The sequence below is a fragment of the Macaca nemestrina genome, chromosome 1 (genome assembly GCF_043159975.1).
Source record: "Macaca nemestrina isolate mMacNem1 chromosome 1, mMacNem.hap1, whole genome shotgun sequence".
NCBI classification, from domain to species: domain Eukaryota; kingdom Metazoa; phylum Chordata; class Mammalia; order Primates; family Cercopithecidae; genus Macaca; species Macaca nemestrina.
The window spans coordinates 103,315,525-103,332,304 of record NC_092125.1 but is presented as its reverse complement, the minus strand read 5'-3'; the positions used below and the strand labels follow the sequence as shown (position 1 = coordinate 103,332,304).

The 16,780-nt window shown below is 51.8% G+C and overlaps 1 protein-coding gene across 3 annotated transcripts in view; it reads left to right on the top strand.

The window, feature by feature from the left end:
- LOC105498050 (TSSK6 activating cochaperone) overlaps positions 1-14,454 on the top strand; it is a 40,405-nt gene extending 25,951 nt beyond the window's left edge. For 2 of the 3 annotated variants that reach the window (XM_011769820.3, XM_011769819.3), the window contains exons 2-9: positions 6,783-6,969; positions 7,473-7,888; positions 10,056-10,222; positions 10,515-10,652; positions 10,777-10,910; positions 11,456-11,577; positions 13,554-13,627; positions 13,804-14,454. In XM_011769820.3, the coding sequence (XP_011768122.2) occupies positions 6,783-6,969; positions 7,473-7,888; positions 10,056-10,222; positions 10,515-10,652; positions 10,777-10,910; positions 11,456-11,577; positions 13,554-13,627; positions 13,804-13,872 (1,307 nt within the window). In that variant the 3' untranslated portion in view covers positions 13,873-14,454. The remainder of the gene's footprint in view (positions 1-6,782; positions 6,970-7,472; positions 7,889-10,055; positions 10,223-10,514; positions 10,653-10,776; positions 10,911-11,455; positions 11,578-13,553; positions 13,628-13,803) is intronic. The other variant, XM_011769821.2, reaches the window with a different exon arrangement.
- The last annotated feature ends 2,326 nt before the right edge of the window (positions 14,455-16,780 follow it).

Sequence of the window (16,780 nt, the reverse complement as noted above, 5' to 3'; positions counted from 1 at the left end):
AGGACCGGCCAATGCCAAGACATGGCTAGTCTGAGGGTCTGTCTGTTTTCTCTGCTGGAAGGACCCTGAGAGCCCATCTGGTTCACCCACTCAGATGTTGAGAGTGAGCCAGAGAGGTCATGTGACCTGGCCAAGTCACACAGCAAGTTACAGAAGAGCCAGGCTAGAACTAGGTCTCTTGATTCCCCATCTGTGTCCTTCCCCCTACACTACAAGCCTCTTCTTCCTGAAAGCAAGTGGTGGAAAAATAACAAAGAAGGGGAAAGAGCCAGGGCTAAAGGGCTACAGAAGCAAACATGAGAAAGCGTTCTGAAAAAACATGGACAGGTTCTTATTTTTATACGTATCACAGACCTTACTTGCAGAGAGAGGGATTTAGGATAGATGGAATCAGGATCTTTCTGGAAGAGATGGGGGATGAAGGATGTGACCAGCATCAGAGTGGCTTGTGATCTCTTCTAGGAGAGAGAACACAGCCCTACTGTCCCCTAGAGGCAGGCGGGATGAATGGTGGGGAAGTTGGGGTAGATGGCCCCCTCAGCTCCCCCTGCTTCTTCTTGCTTATCATATTTAATATCCATACTTTACAGATGAGAAAACAGGCTCAGAGGCTTGCCCAAGGTCATAGGATCAGAAGGAGGCAGGGAGTCCTGGAATTAACTGATTGATTGAAACAGGGTCTCACTCTGTCACCCAGGCTGGAGTGCAGTGGCATGATCACGGTTCACTGTAGCTTCCACCTCCCAGGCTCAAGCAATGCTCCTGCCTCAGCCTCCTAAAGTGCTTGGATTACAGGCATGAGACACCAGGCCTGGCCAGACCTAGAATTTAAATCAAGCTCTGCTAGATGCCAAAGCCCCAGCTTTAACAGCTTTCTTCTCCCATAATCTTGTCTGGTCCAGGATTTATCTAGCTGGATTGCAGAGAGGCAGTAAGAGAAGGAGGGAGAGTAATAGGTGGCTTTGAAGAGCTTTATCTTCTCTCCAGTCAAAGGTGCTTGGGGCTGGGCACTGTGGTTCATGCTGTTATCCCAGCACTTTGGGAAGCCGAGGTGAGAGGACTGCTTGAAGCCAGGAATTTGAGACCAGCCTGGGCAACAAACAAAGTGAGACCTCTTCTCTATAAAAAATAAAATTAGCCCAATGTGGTAACAAGCACCTGTAGTCCTAGCTACTCTGGAGGCTGAGGAGGGAAAATTGCTTGAGCCCAGGAGGTTGAGGCTGCAGCGAGTTGTAATGGCACCACCGCACTCAAGCCTGGACAACAGAGCAAGATTCTGTCTCAAAAAAATTAAAAAGTGCATGGGTTTGGTGGAGGTGGGGCAGGGTGGGCATCAGACTCCGTCCCACCCGCACAGGCATACTCTAAAGGGGATGTTGAGAGGTTGCCTTATCTTTTTCCTCCACCTCCAACTGGAACAGCCCCTCACCTCTCAGAGCCCAAAAAGAATTTCTCATTGTGGAATGTTCCCAGAGAAGGAGATTTCTTGATGTTTAGACTCTAGTTGAAAGGTCAGAGCCTTGAGTTTTGATTCCCAACAAACCTGGGGTGGGAGATGTAAACACTTACACCACACAAGTTCTGGACTGGTTTTGGCATGTAATGGTCAGGAGCCCTTCGACCTAGCGCCCTTCCTTATCTTGCTGTCCTTGAGCACTAGAATAGACATGGATTCTCTTTACTTTTCGCACAAGGAGAAAAGCAGCCAGCGGTGAGGCTAAAAGAACTTAGGGTGCGGGCTGAGTTTTAAGTGATGCTTCCCCTCCCTTTTTTTCCCCATCATCTCAAATGTTTATCATTTATTTGCGTTGGGAACATTCAGTACCCTCCTCCTGTTTGAAATGATAGAATATATTATTGTTAACTGTAGTCACTCTACAGTGCTATAAGGTCCTCAACTCCTAGGCTGGTTAGGACCGGGGTTGCACAGCAGGAGGCGAGTGAATATCACTGTCTGAGCTCTGTCTCCTGTTAGATCATGGTGGCATTAGATTCTTATAGGAGTGCGAACCCTATTGCGAACTGTGCATGTGAGGGATCTCGGTTGTGCACTCCTTATGAGAATCTAATGCCTGATGATCTGAGATGGAACAGTATCAATCCGAAACCATCTCCCACCCCCCAACCATTTGTGGAAAAATTACCTTCCAGGAAACTGGTCCCGGATTCCAAAAAGGTTGGGGATCACTGGGTATAGATCACTAGATCTATACCTTATTCCTTCTATCTTAGATATAATTGGCTGTAATTTTGTATCCTTTAACAATCTCTCCCTATTCCCCCTTCCCCCTACTCTTCTGTCTTTATTATCGTTTGTTCTACTTTTTACTTCTATGAGAGCAACTTTTTTTTAACTTCCACATATGAGTGAGAACATGCAGTGTTTAGCTTTCCATTCCTGGCTTATTTCAGATATAAAGTCCTCCAGTTCCATCCGTGTTGCCAGGAATGACAGGATTCCATTTTTTTTTTTTTTTTTTTTTTTTTTGAGATGGAGTGCGCTCTTGTTGCCCAGGCTGGAGTGCAATGGCACGATCTCAGCTCACTGCAATCTCTGCCTCCCAGGTTCAAGTGATTCTTCTGCCTCAGCCTCCTGAGTAACTGGGATTACAGGTGCCCGCCACTACACCTGGCTAATTTTGTATTTTTAGTAGAAATGGGGTTTCTCCATGTTGGTCAGGCTGGTCTCGAACTCCCGAACTCAGGTCTGCCTGCCTCGGCCTCCCAAAGTGCTGGAATTACAGGCATGAGCCACCTCGCCTAGCCAGAATTCCATTCTTTTTTATGGCTGAATAGTATCCCACAGTGTATATATACCACATTTTCTTTATCCATTCATCTGTTACTGTTTTAGGATCTGGATGATTTGGGGAGTGGGTAGGTCTGGAGAAGCAGTGCAGGGTTGGTAGCTGCAGACCTCTCTAATTTCTTTTTTTTTGGAGACACAGCTTCGCTCTTGTTGCCCAGGCTGGAGTGCAATGGCACTATCTTGGCTCACTGTAACTTCTATCTCCTGGGTCAAGCGATTCTATTGTCTCAGCCTTCCTAGTAGCTGGGATTGCAGGTGTGAACAACCACACCCGGCTAATTTTTATATTTTTAGTAGAGGTGGGGTTTCGCCATGTTGGCCAGGCTGGTCTTGAACTCTTGACCTCAGGTGATCCACCCACCTCAGCCTCCCAAAGCGCTGGGATTACAGGCGTGAGCCACTGCGCCCGGCCTCAGACCTCTAATTTCAGCACGTATCCAGCCCTCTTCCAGGGCCTTGCTAACTCATTTCTTATCTGCCCATGCATATGACACACACACACACACACACAAAGCATAAAATCATACTTCTCTCAAAGTTATTGATTGCATTCTAAAGTTCAGTAATTGAGCCAGGTGTGGTGGCTCATGCCTGCAATTCCAGCTACTCTTGAGGCTGAGGTGAGAGGATTGCTTGAGGCTAGGAGTTTGAGAGCAGCCTGGGCAGTAACATAGCGAGACTGACATCTCTACAAAAATAAATAAAGTTCAACAATTATTTTCTGACTTGTCGGTGCCTCATCAGATTCCACCAAAAAAAGGGGAGCATAATTTTTTTTCTTTTCTTTTTTTTTTTTTGACGTGGAATCCACTCTGTTGACAGGCTGGAGTGCAATGGCGCTATCTCGGCTCACTGCAACCTCCGCCTCCTGGGTTCAAGTGATTCTCCTGTCTCAGCCTCCCGAGTAGCTGGGACTACAGACACATGCCACCATGCCCAGCTAATTTTTGTATTTTTAGTAGACATGGGGTTTCACCATGTTGGCCAGGATGGTCTTGATCTCTTGACCTTGTGATCTGCCCGCCTAGGCCTCCCAAAGTGCTGGGATTACGGGCGTTAGCCACCGTGCCCGGCTTGTTTTCTTTATGATCAACCTCTTTCTACAAGAGACTTGAAGTCATTTACAACCAAAACATGTGTATAAGAAAAGCAAAGGAGGCCGGGCGCAGTGGCTCAAGCCTGTAATCCCAGCACTTTGGGAGGCCGAGACGGGTGGATCACAAGGTCAGGAGATCGAGACCATCCTGGCTAACATGGTGAAACCCCGTCTCTACTAAAAATACAAAAAACTAGCCGGGCGAGGTGGCGGGCGCCTGTAGTCCCAGCTACTTGGGAGGCTGAGGCAGGAGAATGGCGTGAACCCGGGAGGCGGAGCTTGCAGTGAGCTGAGATCCGGCCACTGCACTCCAGCCTGGGCGACAGAGCGAGACTCTGTCTCAAAAAAAAAAAAAAAAAAAAAAAAAGAAAAGAAAAGGAGAGAAGCAGAACATAAATAATGAACCACATACGGGGCCTACAGTTGTCCAGTTGTGATTCCAATGGAACTCTGAGCTCCAGGCAGCCAAGGAAGCCTCACACATGCAGTGCTTTGACTCTTCCATGCCTGTCTTCCTTGCTCTGTGAGAGTATGGACTATGGCTGCCTTGATGACAGTTAATTCCCAGAGCCCGGTCCATGGTGTGCAGCACCTTGGCTGCCTGAAGGTGGGAAAGCAGACCGGTTCCTGGGGAAAGTGACATTTCTTAGCACTAAGTTCTAAGGGAAATTTTTCACAGCTGGGTGCAGTGGCTTATGCCTGTCATCTGAACAATTTGGGAGGCTGAGGCAGGTGGATCACTTGAGATTAGGAGTTTGAGACCAGCCTGGCCAACATGGTTAAGCCCCGCTTCTATGAAAAATACAAAAATTAGCCAGGCAGAGTGGTGCATGCTTGTAATCCCAGCTACTGGAGAGGCTGAGGCACTAGAATCGCTTGAACCCAGGAGGCAGAAGTCGAAGTGAGCTGAGTCACACCACTGCACTCCAGCCTGGGTGACAGAGTGAGACTGTCTAAAAAAAAGAAAGAAAATTTTTACATGAAGCTATAAAATTGGGGTTTAGGGTGATAATAGCCCATTTCTCAATAACATATTTACAACAAATGCAATAACAGTGCTCATGACATGCTTTCTCTGGTGTTTCTTGATTAAAGTAAAAAATATAGCATGGTATTACTATGTACATAGACCCAAGACAAAAGAAAACAGGACCAGGCCGGGCGCGGTGGCTCAAGCCTGTAATCCCAGCACTTTGGGAGGCCGAGACCGGCGGATCACAAGGTCAGGAGATCGAGAGACGATCCCGGCTAACACGGTGAAACCCCGTCTCTACTAAAAAATACAAAAAAATAGCCGGGCGAGGTGGCGGGCGCCTGTAGTCCCAGCTACTCGGGAGGCTGAGGCAGGAGAATGGCGTAAACCCGGGAGGCGGAGCTTGCAGTGAGCTGAGATCCGGCCACTGCACTCCAGCCTGGGTGACAGAGCAAGACTCCGTCTCAAAAAAAAAAAAAAAAAAAAAAAAAAAACAGGACCAGATGGTTGGGCTGAACATCATCAGACTAGGTTGATTCAAACCTTATTTACAAGTTTACAAATAGATGGGAGGGGGCAGTTACAGAACAAGCTAATAACTAAAGCAAAGTATTTGCATTTACCTCATACCTCATTTTCTTTCTTTTTTTAGATGGAGTCTCACTCTGTTGTACAGGCTAGAGTGCAGTGTCGCGATCTTGGCTCACTGCAAGCTCCGCCTCCCGGAGTAGCTGAGACTACAGGCGCCCATCACCACGCCCGCTAATTTTTTGTATTTTTAGTAGAGATGGGGTTTCACTGTGTTAGCCAGGATGGTCTCGATCTCCTGACCTCATGATCCGCCCACCTCAGCCTCCCAAAGTGCTAGGATTACAGGCGTGCGCCCCGCACCCGGCTGACCTCATTTTCAATATTACTGTATGTTATTATTTGTTAGAGATGGGGTCTCACTCTGTAACCCAGGCTGGAGTGCAGTGATGTGATCATAGCTCACTGTAGCCTCAGACTCCTGAGCCCAGGCGATCCTTCTGCTTCAGCCTCCTGAGTAGCTATAGGCGCCTGCCACCAGGCCAAGTTGATTATTATTATTGTTTTATATAAATGGGCCCGCCAAAACGCCTAGCTAAGTTTTGTAGTTTAGTAGAGACGGGGTTTCACCGCGTTAGCCAGGATGGTCTCGATCTCCTGACCTCGTGATCCACCCGCTTCGGCCTCCCAAAGTGCTGGGATTACAGGCGTGAGCCACCGCGCCCGGCCCCAAATTTTTAAAAAAAATAACTGGGCACAGTGGGCCTCACCTGTAGTCCCAGCGTCTTAGGAGGCCAAGGTGGGAGGATTGGCTGAGTACAGGAGTTTGAGGCTGCAATGAGCTATGATCATGCCACTGCACTCTTCCCTGGGTGACAGAACGAGACATCTAGTAATAATAATAACTTAAAAATCCTCAAAGGGAAGAGGTATAGTCTCTGAAGTATGAGGGATGGAGGGTAGATGTGAAGAAGGACTTTCTAGCAGAGAGGAAATGTTGAAAAGAAGTCTGTAGTGGGGATAATTTTGAGCATGGAGAAAGTCAGGGACTGCAGCAGAAAAGAGCACAGGTTGGACTTCCAGCCAGTCTGTTGTAAGAGACCCAGGGATAAGGCAAATGAATAGAGCAGAAGGCTTTACTCCCTTGCTCTGACATGAGGACGGCAGGGATGTTGGGGTCCCACTGCTCCAAGCTGGCCAGCTCTGTGCAGGTGGCTCAGAGCTGGGAGCCCCTGACATGCCTGGGGAGTTTTATAGGCTCGGCTCAAGGCAGCCCTGGCTGGTGAGAGCCAGGGGCACTGGCAGGGTAGCTGACTGAATTATGGGCTACGGCTAGAGCAGCCCCCAAGTGCCCCACCTGTCCCTGTCCACTGCAGGCTTCCAGGATGTGCATGCCATGGTCTTCGTGGGCTTTGGCTTCCTCATGGTCTTCCTGCAGCGTTACGGCTTCAGCAGCATGGGCTTCACCTTCCTCCTGGCTGCCTTTGCCCTGCAGTGGTCCACACTGGTCCAGGGTTTTCTCCACTCCTTCCACAGTGGACACATCCACGTTGGCGTGGAGAGGTGGGCAGCCACCGCCTACCCAGCTCCCCCAGGTTCACTCGGGGGCCCCCTGCCCATGGGCCCCAGATCTAGCCCTGCCCTTCAAGACTGCTTCCTGACTCATGATTCTGGGTGTCACTTGGTTTCTCTAGGTGTCCTGCCTGTCCTTATTGCCTGATTTCCTCTCCCATCCTTGACCCTCACACTCAGCCCCACCTCCTCATTCTTTAGGGCCCTTGTTCCCCAAGAGCTGTGAGAAGGGTAGACAGCTCTGGTTCCTCCACCTAGTGTGGCTTTTGTCAGCTGAGTCACAGAACCTCCTGGAGACTCGATTTCCTCATCTACAAACAGGGCCAGGTGATCCCTTCCAATTCCAGGGAGGAGCTTGACCTCCTTGTCTTTTCTCCAGAACTCCACCCCCACCCCACCCACCAAGTCATGCTGCCCTGGCTTCATGCCAGGCAGGAGCCCAGAGGCCAGTCTCCCTCACCCTTCTTGTGCTCCCTCTTCTGCCCCATCCCCAGCATGATCAACGCTGACTTTTGTGCGGGGGCCGTGCTCATCTCCTTTGGTGCCGTCCTGGGCAAGACTGGGCCTGCACAGCTGCTGCTCATGGCCCTGCTGGAAGTGGTGCTGTTTGGCATCAATGAGTTTGTGCTCCTTCATCTCCTGGGGGTGAGAGTCGGGGGAGGGATGGAGTGGGGGGTGGGGGGTGGTCAAGGTCAGCCTCTGAGCCAGGAGCGTGGGGGCGGGGGCAGGGTGCTGCCTCTCCACCTCACCACACCTCCCCAGGTGAGAGATGCCGGAGGCTCCATGACTATCCACACCTTCGGTGCCTACTTTGGGCTGGTCCTTTCGCGGGTTCTGTACAGGCCCCAGCTGGAGAAGAGCAAGCACCGCCAGGGCTCCGTCTACCATTCAGACCTCTTCGCCATGATTGGTGAGGCCTGCGAGGTGCAGTAGCAGGGCAGGGGGCTGGTCTGGAGGCGTCTGATCCCGGCTAGAGGCGACTGTCTCTCGTGGTGCTGACTGCAGTCCTGGGGTTGTGCCTGGGCACTCACTTCCCATTTGGATTCTGCTGTGAGAGCTCTGGGATCTGCACTTATCATTCTCAACAGTTTTATGATAAGTTCTTAGAATTCAGCCCTGGGGAATGCATATGCCCTGGGTCCTTTCTAAATCCACCTCCATCCCTACTTAAAACCTTCCAGGGCTCCCACCAGCCACAGGTTAGAAAGTGGCCTCCTCAGCTGCCATGTCAGCCCCTCCTCCTCCCTCCTCACTGGATCAGGCTCCAGCCAGACTCAGCTTTTGCCTGCCCTTGCCTCCAGGCCTTTGCGTGTCTGGTTCCCGACAAACAGGCAGTCTCTGCAGGCCCCTGGTGCTGCCTTACCCCTCCTAAGGATATTTCTTCCCGGGAGATTCTTGATGCCTGGAAGCTCCTGCACTCTCAGGCAGGGATAAGGAGAGGAAGGGTCTTGGGTCACCCCAGGGACCCATAGGAGCTAGGAGCCCTGTCACCACCACCTGCTTCTTCTTTTTTTTTATTTTATTTTTTATTTTTTGAGACGGAGTTTTGCTCTGTTGCCCAGGCTGGAGTGCAGTGGTGCAATCTCAGCTCACCGCAACTTCTGCCTACTGGGTTCAAGCAATTCTCCTGCCTCAGCCTCCTGAGTAGCTGGGATTACAGGCGTGTGTCGCCACACCTGGCTAATTTTTTATATTTTTGGTAGAGACAGGGTTTCACCATGTTGGCCAGGCTGGTCTCGAACTCCTGACCTCAGGTGATCCACCCTCCTCGGCCTCCCAAAGGGCTGGGATTACAGGCGTGAGCCACCGCGCCCGGCCACCACCACCTGCTTCTAAGCATGTGCCTCCACCTTGGCTTCTGTTCCTCTATTTTCATAACTGCAGACAGAGGCAAATCCGTATTTTTAATTTTTTTCATAGAAGGTATTGAATAGGGACTGAAGTGCCTATTCCTGTATGAAACAGAGAGGCTGGCTTAGGATTGCTCAGCACTGCTGGGTCAGAGTACAGAGAACCCCAGGGCAGCTGAGGCCTCCTTGTCCTTTGAGACCCAGATAAGTTTGCCTTGAATTCCAAAGGCTTCCCCAAGATTTCCAGGTGTTCCCAGGAGACTTGCATTCTCAGTTCTCTGCCTCCCAGCTCCTGGATTTTAGTGTCACCCAGACAGGAATGAGGCCCCTTCTTGGATTCTCCCACAAATGCTCCACCTACAGGATGCAAATATGAGTGTGGGAGATTTTACTCAAGATTGCGGGGCTGCTGGGAGAAGCCACACCCAACAGACTACTCAGGACTGAGGGGCGGTCCCTAAGCCTCCCACCTCGATGGCTTACACCACAGGATCCCCAGCCTTCTCCCTCACCTTGTCCTTTGGGTCCTTCTCTCTCTCCCTCCAGGACGGGCCTGGGAACCTCATGCAGGAAGGCAGGGTAAATGGGCTCCCAGTTCTTTCCCAAAATGCACAGGCCCAGCCCATTCAGTACTCAGCAAACAGAGGCCTCTCCCAAACACTGAAGGGTCCACCCTCTCTAGGAGAGGTTGAGGTTATCATTGTTTTCCTGATATGTGTATCAAGCACCCAGCATAGTCCCCAACATGCAATGGCCTTTGCCTTTTTTCCTTTCCTTTCTTTGTTTTGTTTTTGTTTTTTTTTTTGAGATGGAGTCTTGCTCTGTCTCCCAGGCTGGAGTGCAGTGCGTCATCTCGGCTCACTGCAACCTCTGCCTCCCAGGCTCAAGCGAGCCTCCTGCCTCAGCCCCCCAAGTAGCTGGAACTACAGGCATGTGCTACCATGCCTGGCTAATTCTTTTGTATTTTTGGTAGAGATGGGGTTTCACTATGTTGTCCAGGCTGGTCTCAAACTCCTGAGCTCGAGTGATCTGCCCGCCTCGGCCTCCCAAAGTGCTGGGACTACAGGCTTGAGCCACTGTGCCCAGCCCAAGGTGGTATTATTATCAATCCCACTGAACAGATGAGGAAACTGAGGCTGCTGAGGGTAGGTGACTTGCCTGCAGTTATACAACTTGTACCTTGCGTGGGAGCCACTTCCTTCTTCTCACTGCCTGTCCACCATCTAGGGACCATCTTCCTGTGGATCTTCTGGCCTAGCTTCAACTCTGCACTCACAGCGCTGGGGGCTGGGCAGCATCGGACGGCCCTCAACACATACTACTCCCTGGCTGCCAGCACCCTCGGCACCTTTGCCTTGTCAGCCCTTGTGGGGGAAGACGGGAGGCTTGACATGGTATGGGGAAGAGGACTTCAGAGAGGCAGAGGGGGTGGCCTGGGTGGGGGAGGAGAGGTCTGAGACCCTCAGGAAAGATTCTCCCGGGGAACAGATAAGGGCACAGGCATAGGGGCTCCATCTGTGCTGGTGGCTGTGGGGTCAGAATGGGAGGAGATATGATAGCAGGAGACTGAGAGCCTAGATGGCAGAGGGACTTCCAGAAGCAGTAGGTGTCACTGTGGTGGGTAGGGTTGGGTTGCTGTGGGTGTGGTGATCTGAAAGGGCCTCCGACACCTTGCCCTTCCCTTAGGTTCACATCCAAAATGCAGCGCTGGCCGGAGGGGTTGTGGTGGGGACCTCGAGTGAGATGATGCTGACACCCTTTGGGGCTCTGGCAGCTGGCTTCTTGGCTGGGACTGTCTCCACGCTGGGGTACAAGTTCTTTACGGTACAGATGCCTCTTGGGGCCTGGGCAGAACATGGAGTCTTTGGTGCCTTTCCTCCCGCCTCTCCAACAGGATGAGGTGGGGGGGAGTGGGCACAGGAGACTCACGATCTGTCCTGCCCTCCAGCCCATCCTTGAATCAAAATTCAAAGTCCAAGACACATGTGGAGTCCACAACCTCCATGGGATGCCGGGGGTCCTGGGGGCCCTCCTGGGGGTCCTTGTGGCTGGGCTTGCTACCCATGAAGCTTATGGAGATGGGTGAGTTTCCTCCCAGCCCGCACTGCAGTCACCATCCCTCTGGAACGACGTCTGCCATTCTCTTTCTTTGTGTGTGACCAAGAAAAAAGAATTAATTCATTCATTCCTCCATATTCTGGGAGCAAACGAAATTGGAGTTAACAAAACCAATCTAGAAACTGCCCTTCTGGTCCTCAATCAAGTGCAGCAGAAGGTCATGGACAAATGACTTCAAGAGTGTTACTTGTTACTGAAGGGTCAATAAGAGTTAATAACTCTTAGGATCTATTTTTGCACATCAAGGGTGGGCAAGAGCAATCCACAAATGGAGTCTTGAAAGGTGCCTAGGTGTCTGCTGGCCTACGAGGGTGGGAAAGTGTTCCAGGCTGTGGGCCTGGCTTAATCAGTGGCCTGGAGGTGAGACTCAGCCTGGCATGCACCCTCGAGACCCTCTTGGCCACTTCGCATCCTCCAGTGCGAGTTTCAGTGCCATGAGTAGCCCTGGCTCCGTGCTGCATCCCTCTCTCCCCCTACCACTGCCTTTCCACCGTCTGGTCTCCCTGCAGCCTGGAGAGTGTGTTTCCACTCATAGCTGAGGGCCAGCGCAGTGCCACGTCACAGGCCATGCTCCAGCTCTTCGGACTGTTTGTCACACTGATGTTTGCCTCTGTGGGTGGGGGCCTCGGAGGTGAGTAACCTTGGATTTTCCAGAGGAAGGGGCATGGGATCCTAACACCTGACATGAATTCATTCAATCACAGATATTTATGGAGCATCTACTTTGTGCCATAAAGTAGGGATTGGGTTGTGGGTTAAGGGGTAACCAACCTCCTGCAGGCACAGAGGTGCATGCAGTTGCTTGCTCCTTTCTGGTGCCAAGGGCGGCTGGGGAGTTGGCGAGGGGTGAGCGAGGCCCTCTGGTAATTACGGATCTGTGCTTGCCTGTGCTACTCCCTCTGCCCACTAGAGGGAAGCCCAACCTCAGGCTGAAGCCTAGGAGAGGCTGGCTGCGCCATGTGGGGCAGGGACAGGGACAGGGAGGGGAGGAGACGGCCTGCCACCTCCAAATCCCAGTGCAAAAACCTTTCACAGAGGCACACTGCCCATGGCCCTGGGTCAGGCAGTCCCTCTTCATGTTTGGCCTTAGTCTTTTTGGCCTTCAAAAATAAAACCTGATTCAGCATCCCCTGCCTTCTGCTCTTACCTGGAAATTTGCTTCCTTTCCTCCCTCCTTCCCTCCTTTCCTCCCTCCCTTCCTTCCTTCCTTTTTCTTCTTTCCTTTTTCTTTTTTTTGATGGAACCTTGCTCTGTCACCCAGGCTGAAGTGCAGTGGTACAATCTCGGCTCATTGCAACCTCTGTCTCCCAGGTTCCAGCGATTCTCCTGCCTCAGCCTCCCTAGTAGCTGGGATTCCAGGCATGCACCAACACACCCAGCTAATTTTTTGTATTTTTACTAGAGATGGGGTTTCACCGTGTTGACCAGGCTAGTCTTGAACTCCTGACCTCAGGTGATCCGCCCCCGTCAGCCTCCCAAAGTGCTGGGATTACAGGCTTGAGCCACGGTGCCCGACCACCTGGAGATTTTCATTCTCTAATATGGTTTAGTTCATTCATTTAATAACTTTTTTATGCAATAAGCTTTTTTTTTTTTTTTTTTTTTTTGAGGCAGAGTCTTATTCTGTCACACGGGCTGGAGTGCAGTGGCACAATCTCAGCTCACTACAACCTCTGTCTTCCAGGCTCAAATGATTCTCCTGCCTCAACTTCCCAAGTAGTGACATGCCACTATGCCCGCATATATCTATCTATCTCTCTATCTATCTCTCTATCTCTCTATCTCTCTCTATAGAGAGAGATGGAGTTTCGCTCTTGTAGCCCAGGCTGGAGTGCAATGGCACGATCTCAGCTCACTTCAACCTCCGCCTCCCGGGTTCAAGTGATTCTCCTGCCTCAGCCTCCCAAGTATCTGGGATTACAAGCTCCCCCCACCACACCCGGATAATTTTTGTATTTTTAGTAGAGACGGGGTTTCACCATGTTGGCCAGATTGGTCTCGATCTCCTGACCTCAGGTGATCCACCTGCCTTGGCCTCCCAAAGTGCTGGGATTACAGGCGTGAGCCACCACACCCTTCCTAATTTTTGTATTTTTAGTAGAGATGGGCTTGCTTTCACCATATTGGCCAGGCTGGTCTTGAACTCCTGACTTTAAGTGATTCGTCTGCCTCAGCCTCCCAAAGTGCTGAGATTACAGGCGTGAGCCACTGTGCCCGGCCACAATAAGCATTTTCTGTGCCCCTTCTGTGTGGGAGGCCACAGAAAGCTCAGCAGCTGTGGTTCATGATAGAATCAGGAGCTGGTCTATTACCAACTGCATACACTTGAGCAAATTATTTAACTTCTCTGAGTCTTGTTTCTTTGTTTGTAATACGGGGTAATATTGGCCTTGCAGGGTTGTTGTGATTACTCAGGAAAGCAAGACTAATTAAGCACTTTGCACAGGGCCTGGCACATAGTAGACACTCAACAAATACTGCTTTTGCCTGCACAGGCATCATATTGGTCTCATGCCTCCTAGACCCCTGTGCCCTATGGCACTGGGTGGCACCCTCCTCCATGGTGGGGGCAGAGAAGCCTCACAGATCCTTCCCTACCACCACCAGGGCTCCTGCTGAAGCTACCCTTTCTGGACTCCCCCCCAGACTCCCAGTGCTACGAGGACCAAGTTCACTGGCAGGTGAGACATCACTGGGCGCTTACACCCTCTGAGTCTCCCTTCCCTGCCTTGTCTCCCATGGCCCAAGCTGCCTTCTTCCTTCCTTGCCGCTGCTTCTCCTCTGGGGTACACTCCTGAGCTGTGGCTCCCAGGCTCCTGGAGCTACCCTTTCACCTCTACCCACTCCTGCCTTCCAGGTGCCTGGCGAGCATGAAGATGAAGCCCAGGGACCTCTGAGGGTGGAGGAGGCAGATACTCAGGCCTAACCCACTGCTGGCCCCTGAGAGGACACGCTCCTTTTCAAAGATGCTGACTGGCTGCTACTGGGAAGTTCTTTTTGAGCCCCCATTCCTCTGGCTGCAAGAAGGGATCCATGAGCCAGAAGGAGGCCCCTTTCCACAGGCAGCATCTCCACAGGGAGAGGGGCAACAGGAGGCTGGGAGATGGTGGGGAGTGGGGCCATAACTGGGTACGGCGGGGGGAACCTCACCAGCTACCTGAACCGACTGCCCTACCAGCCTGCACTTGGGTAGAAGAGGCCAAAGTGAAGCACCCAAGTGATCCACTGGCCCCATGTCACACAGTTACAGTGAAGCCTGAGCCAGGCCTGGTTTGAGGGTGATAAACGCCACCATCTCTAAGGGTTCTGACTCCTTGTCTTTGTGCCCTAGGAACATAAGAAGTTCCTCTTACCTTCTAACCAACAATGGTAGAACCTCCTGGAGGTTCCTGGAGAGGCAGGAGAGGGCTTTAGTGCTGACAGATGCCTGATTCCTGATCTGTGGCAGTCCCTCCCCAGTGCCATGTCCTACCAGGCCAGTGCCCCGCCTAGGCTTGCCTGTCTCCAGGCACAGGGAGTTCATTCTCTCCCAGGAAACAGGATTTTTTTTTTTTTTTTTTTTTTTTTTGAGACAGAGTCTTGCTCTGCCGCTGGGGCTGGAGTGCAGTGGCCGGATCTCAGCTCACTGCAAGCTCTGCCTCCCGGGTTTACGCCATTCTCCTGCCTCAGCCTCCCGAGTAGCTGGGACTACAGGCGCCCGCCACCTCGCCCGGCTAGTTTTTTGTATTTTTAGTAGAGACGGGGTTTCACTGTGTTAGCCAGGATGGTCTCGATCTCCTGACCTCGTGATCCACCCGTCTCAGCCTCCCAAAGTGCTGGGATTACAGGCTTGAGCCACCGCGCCTGGCAGGATTTTTTTTGTTATAGGATGTCTTGGGCTGCGGGAGAGAGTTCTTCCTGTTCCAGAACTGCTGCTACTCTGACCTTCAACTCCAGCAGCCTCTGAGCAGAGAAGGAAGAGGGTGCCCACAGAGCCCAAGGGGCCACCAATAAGCTAGAAGCAGCCAGCACCTAGTTGCCACTTAATGTCCCTGTCCCGAGACTGAGGAGTGGGGAATAGCAAGGATATCATTGTGTGGATTAGGGCTGTGGCAGAGAAGGTTGAAGACACCACCCGATCCCCACCCAAGGGCCTCTGTTGTCCTGAAGTCATTTGACCACCAGAGGGCGCTCCAAATCCAGAAGAGGAGCCTTTATGCTCCTCCTTGGTCCTCTGTGAAGAATGAAACTCCTTCCTACAGCCTAACCCTCTTCCTGTCTGCTTCAGCTCTGGTCCTCATGCATTCATGCCATAAGCCCTTTTTGAGTTCCTATCCCCCACTACATGTCAGGCAGATGCCAGGGGTTTCAGGTCTCTCATCCAGCAGAAATCCATCCCTCCAAGTAGACTGGAGCCCCCTTTCCAACACTGAAGGACTGGGACCCCCTCCGCCTTCTCCTGCCTGTCCCCTAGGCTTCTGACTACAGCTATCTCTCCCCTAAAACCAAGACCAATCAGACATAGGAACCTAAGGAGGAAGTGGAAGGATTCCTGGGACCTAGCCCTGGAATGAGGACAAAAGGTGGCCCCATCAGGCTCCATGCTCACCGTAGCTGGAGGGACTGAGCTGGGCTGGTTGGAGAGGCCAAGCACAGGGGTGAGGAGAAGGAGGTTGAGGAGCAGGCTTCTGTGGAGCCATCCCAGCTCATGTGGCCCAATTGTGCCTCTGTCTCTTCAGCTCCTCTCCTTCCTCCACAGCCCCCCATGCCCATTGTTGGCTGGGGTAGGTGTGTTGGGAGGAGACCCTTGTGTGGAAGCAGAAGGATGACTGCTGGGATCACAAAAAGGTTCCTGGTCACTGTCAGCCCTTGCTAAGAGGAAGGGAGGGAGTTTGGGAGAGCTGAGGCCCCACCCCCCATTCTGCCTATGGGGCCTCAGTTCCCAGCTCTGTTCTGCGTGGGCCCAGATACAGCCAGCTGGCTGGTTCTCCCAAGTCCTCAGAGATCTGAAAGAAGACTTTCAGGAAAGGGGGATTCAAGGATAGAGTGAGATCTCTTCCCGCCCCAGCCCATTCTGGGTGAGGAAAGCTACAAATCTTCATTTATTCATGGCACCAGCTGGGTGAGGTGACTCACACCTATAATTCCAGCACTTTGGGAGGCTGAGGCAGGAGGATTGCTTGAGCCCAGGAGTTTGAGACCATCGTGGGCAATATAGTGGGACAGCATCTCTACAAAATTTAGCCAGGTGTGGTGGTGTGCACCTGTAGTCCCCACGAATCAGGAGGCTGAGGCAGAAGGATCGCTTGAGCCCAGCAGTTCATTGCAGTGAACTATGATCGCTTACTGTACTCCAGCCTAGGTGAGAGAGACCCTAGCTCAAAAAACAAACAAACAAAACTTCATGGCACTAACATTTTACAGCCTGACCCTTTCCCTTTGCTGGTTGATTCCTTCCTGATTACAACCAAATCTTCTCCAGGTCTGAAAAAAATGGGCAGCTCTAGCCCAGACTGGTCATTGGCTGGGGGGAGCGGCCCATCTCAATCCAGGGAGGCTTCCTGGAAAAGGGACAACTGAGCCCTCTTTAGGGGAAGGCAGTTGCCCAGCCAGGTTCCACAGGACAAAGGGTATAGGTCTCATCATAGCTTGCCAAGATGTCCGAGAAAAGGTCAGGGAGAGAGCTAACCCATAAGAGGTGGCCCTGTGTGCCCTGTAAACAGATAGTTCTAAGCTCTATCGCCTCTGTGAAGCCTCCCATGGCCCAGGCAATGATGCTGATCCCTGCCTCAAGCCCCTGCACCCTGATCCCATTCTCATTCAGGGGACTGTCTTTCCGGGATGGAACTTTCCTA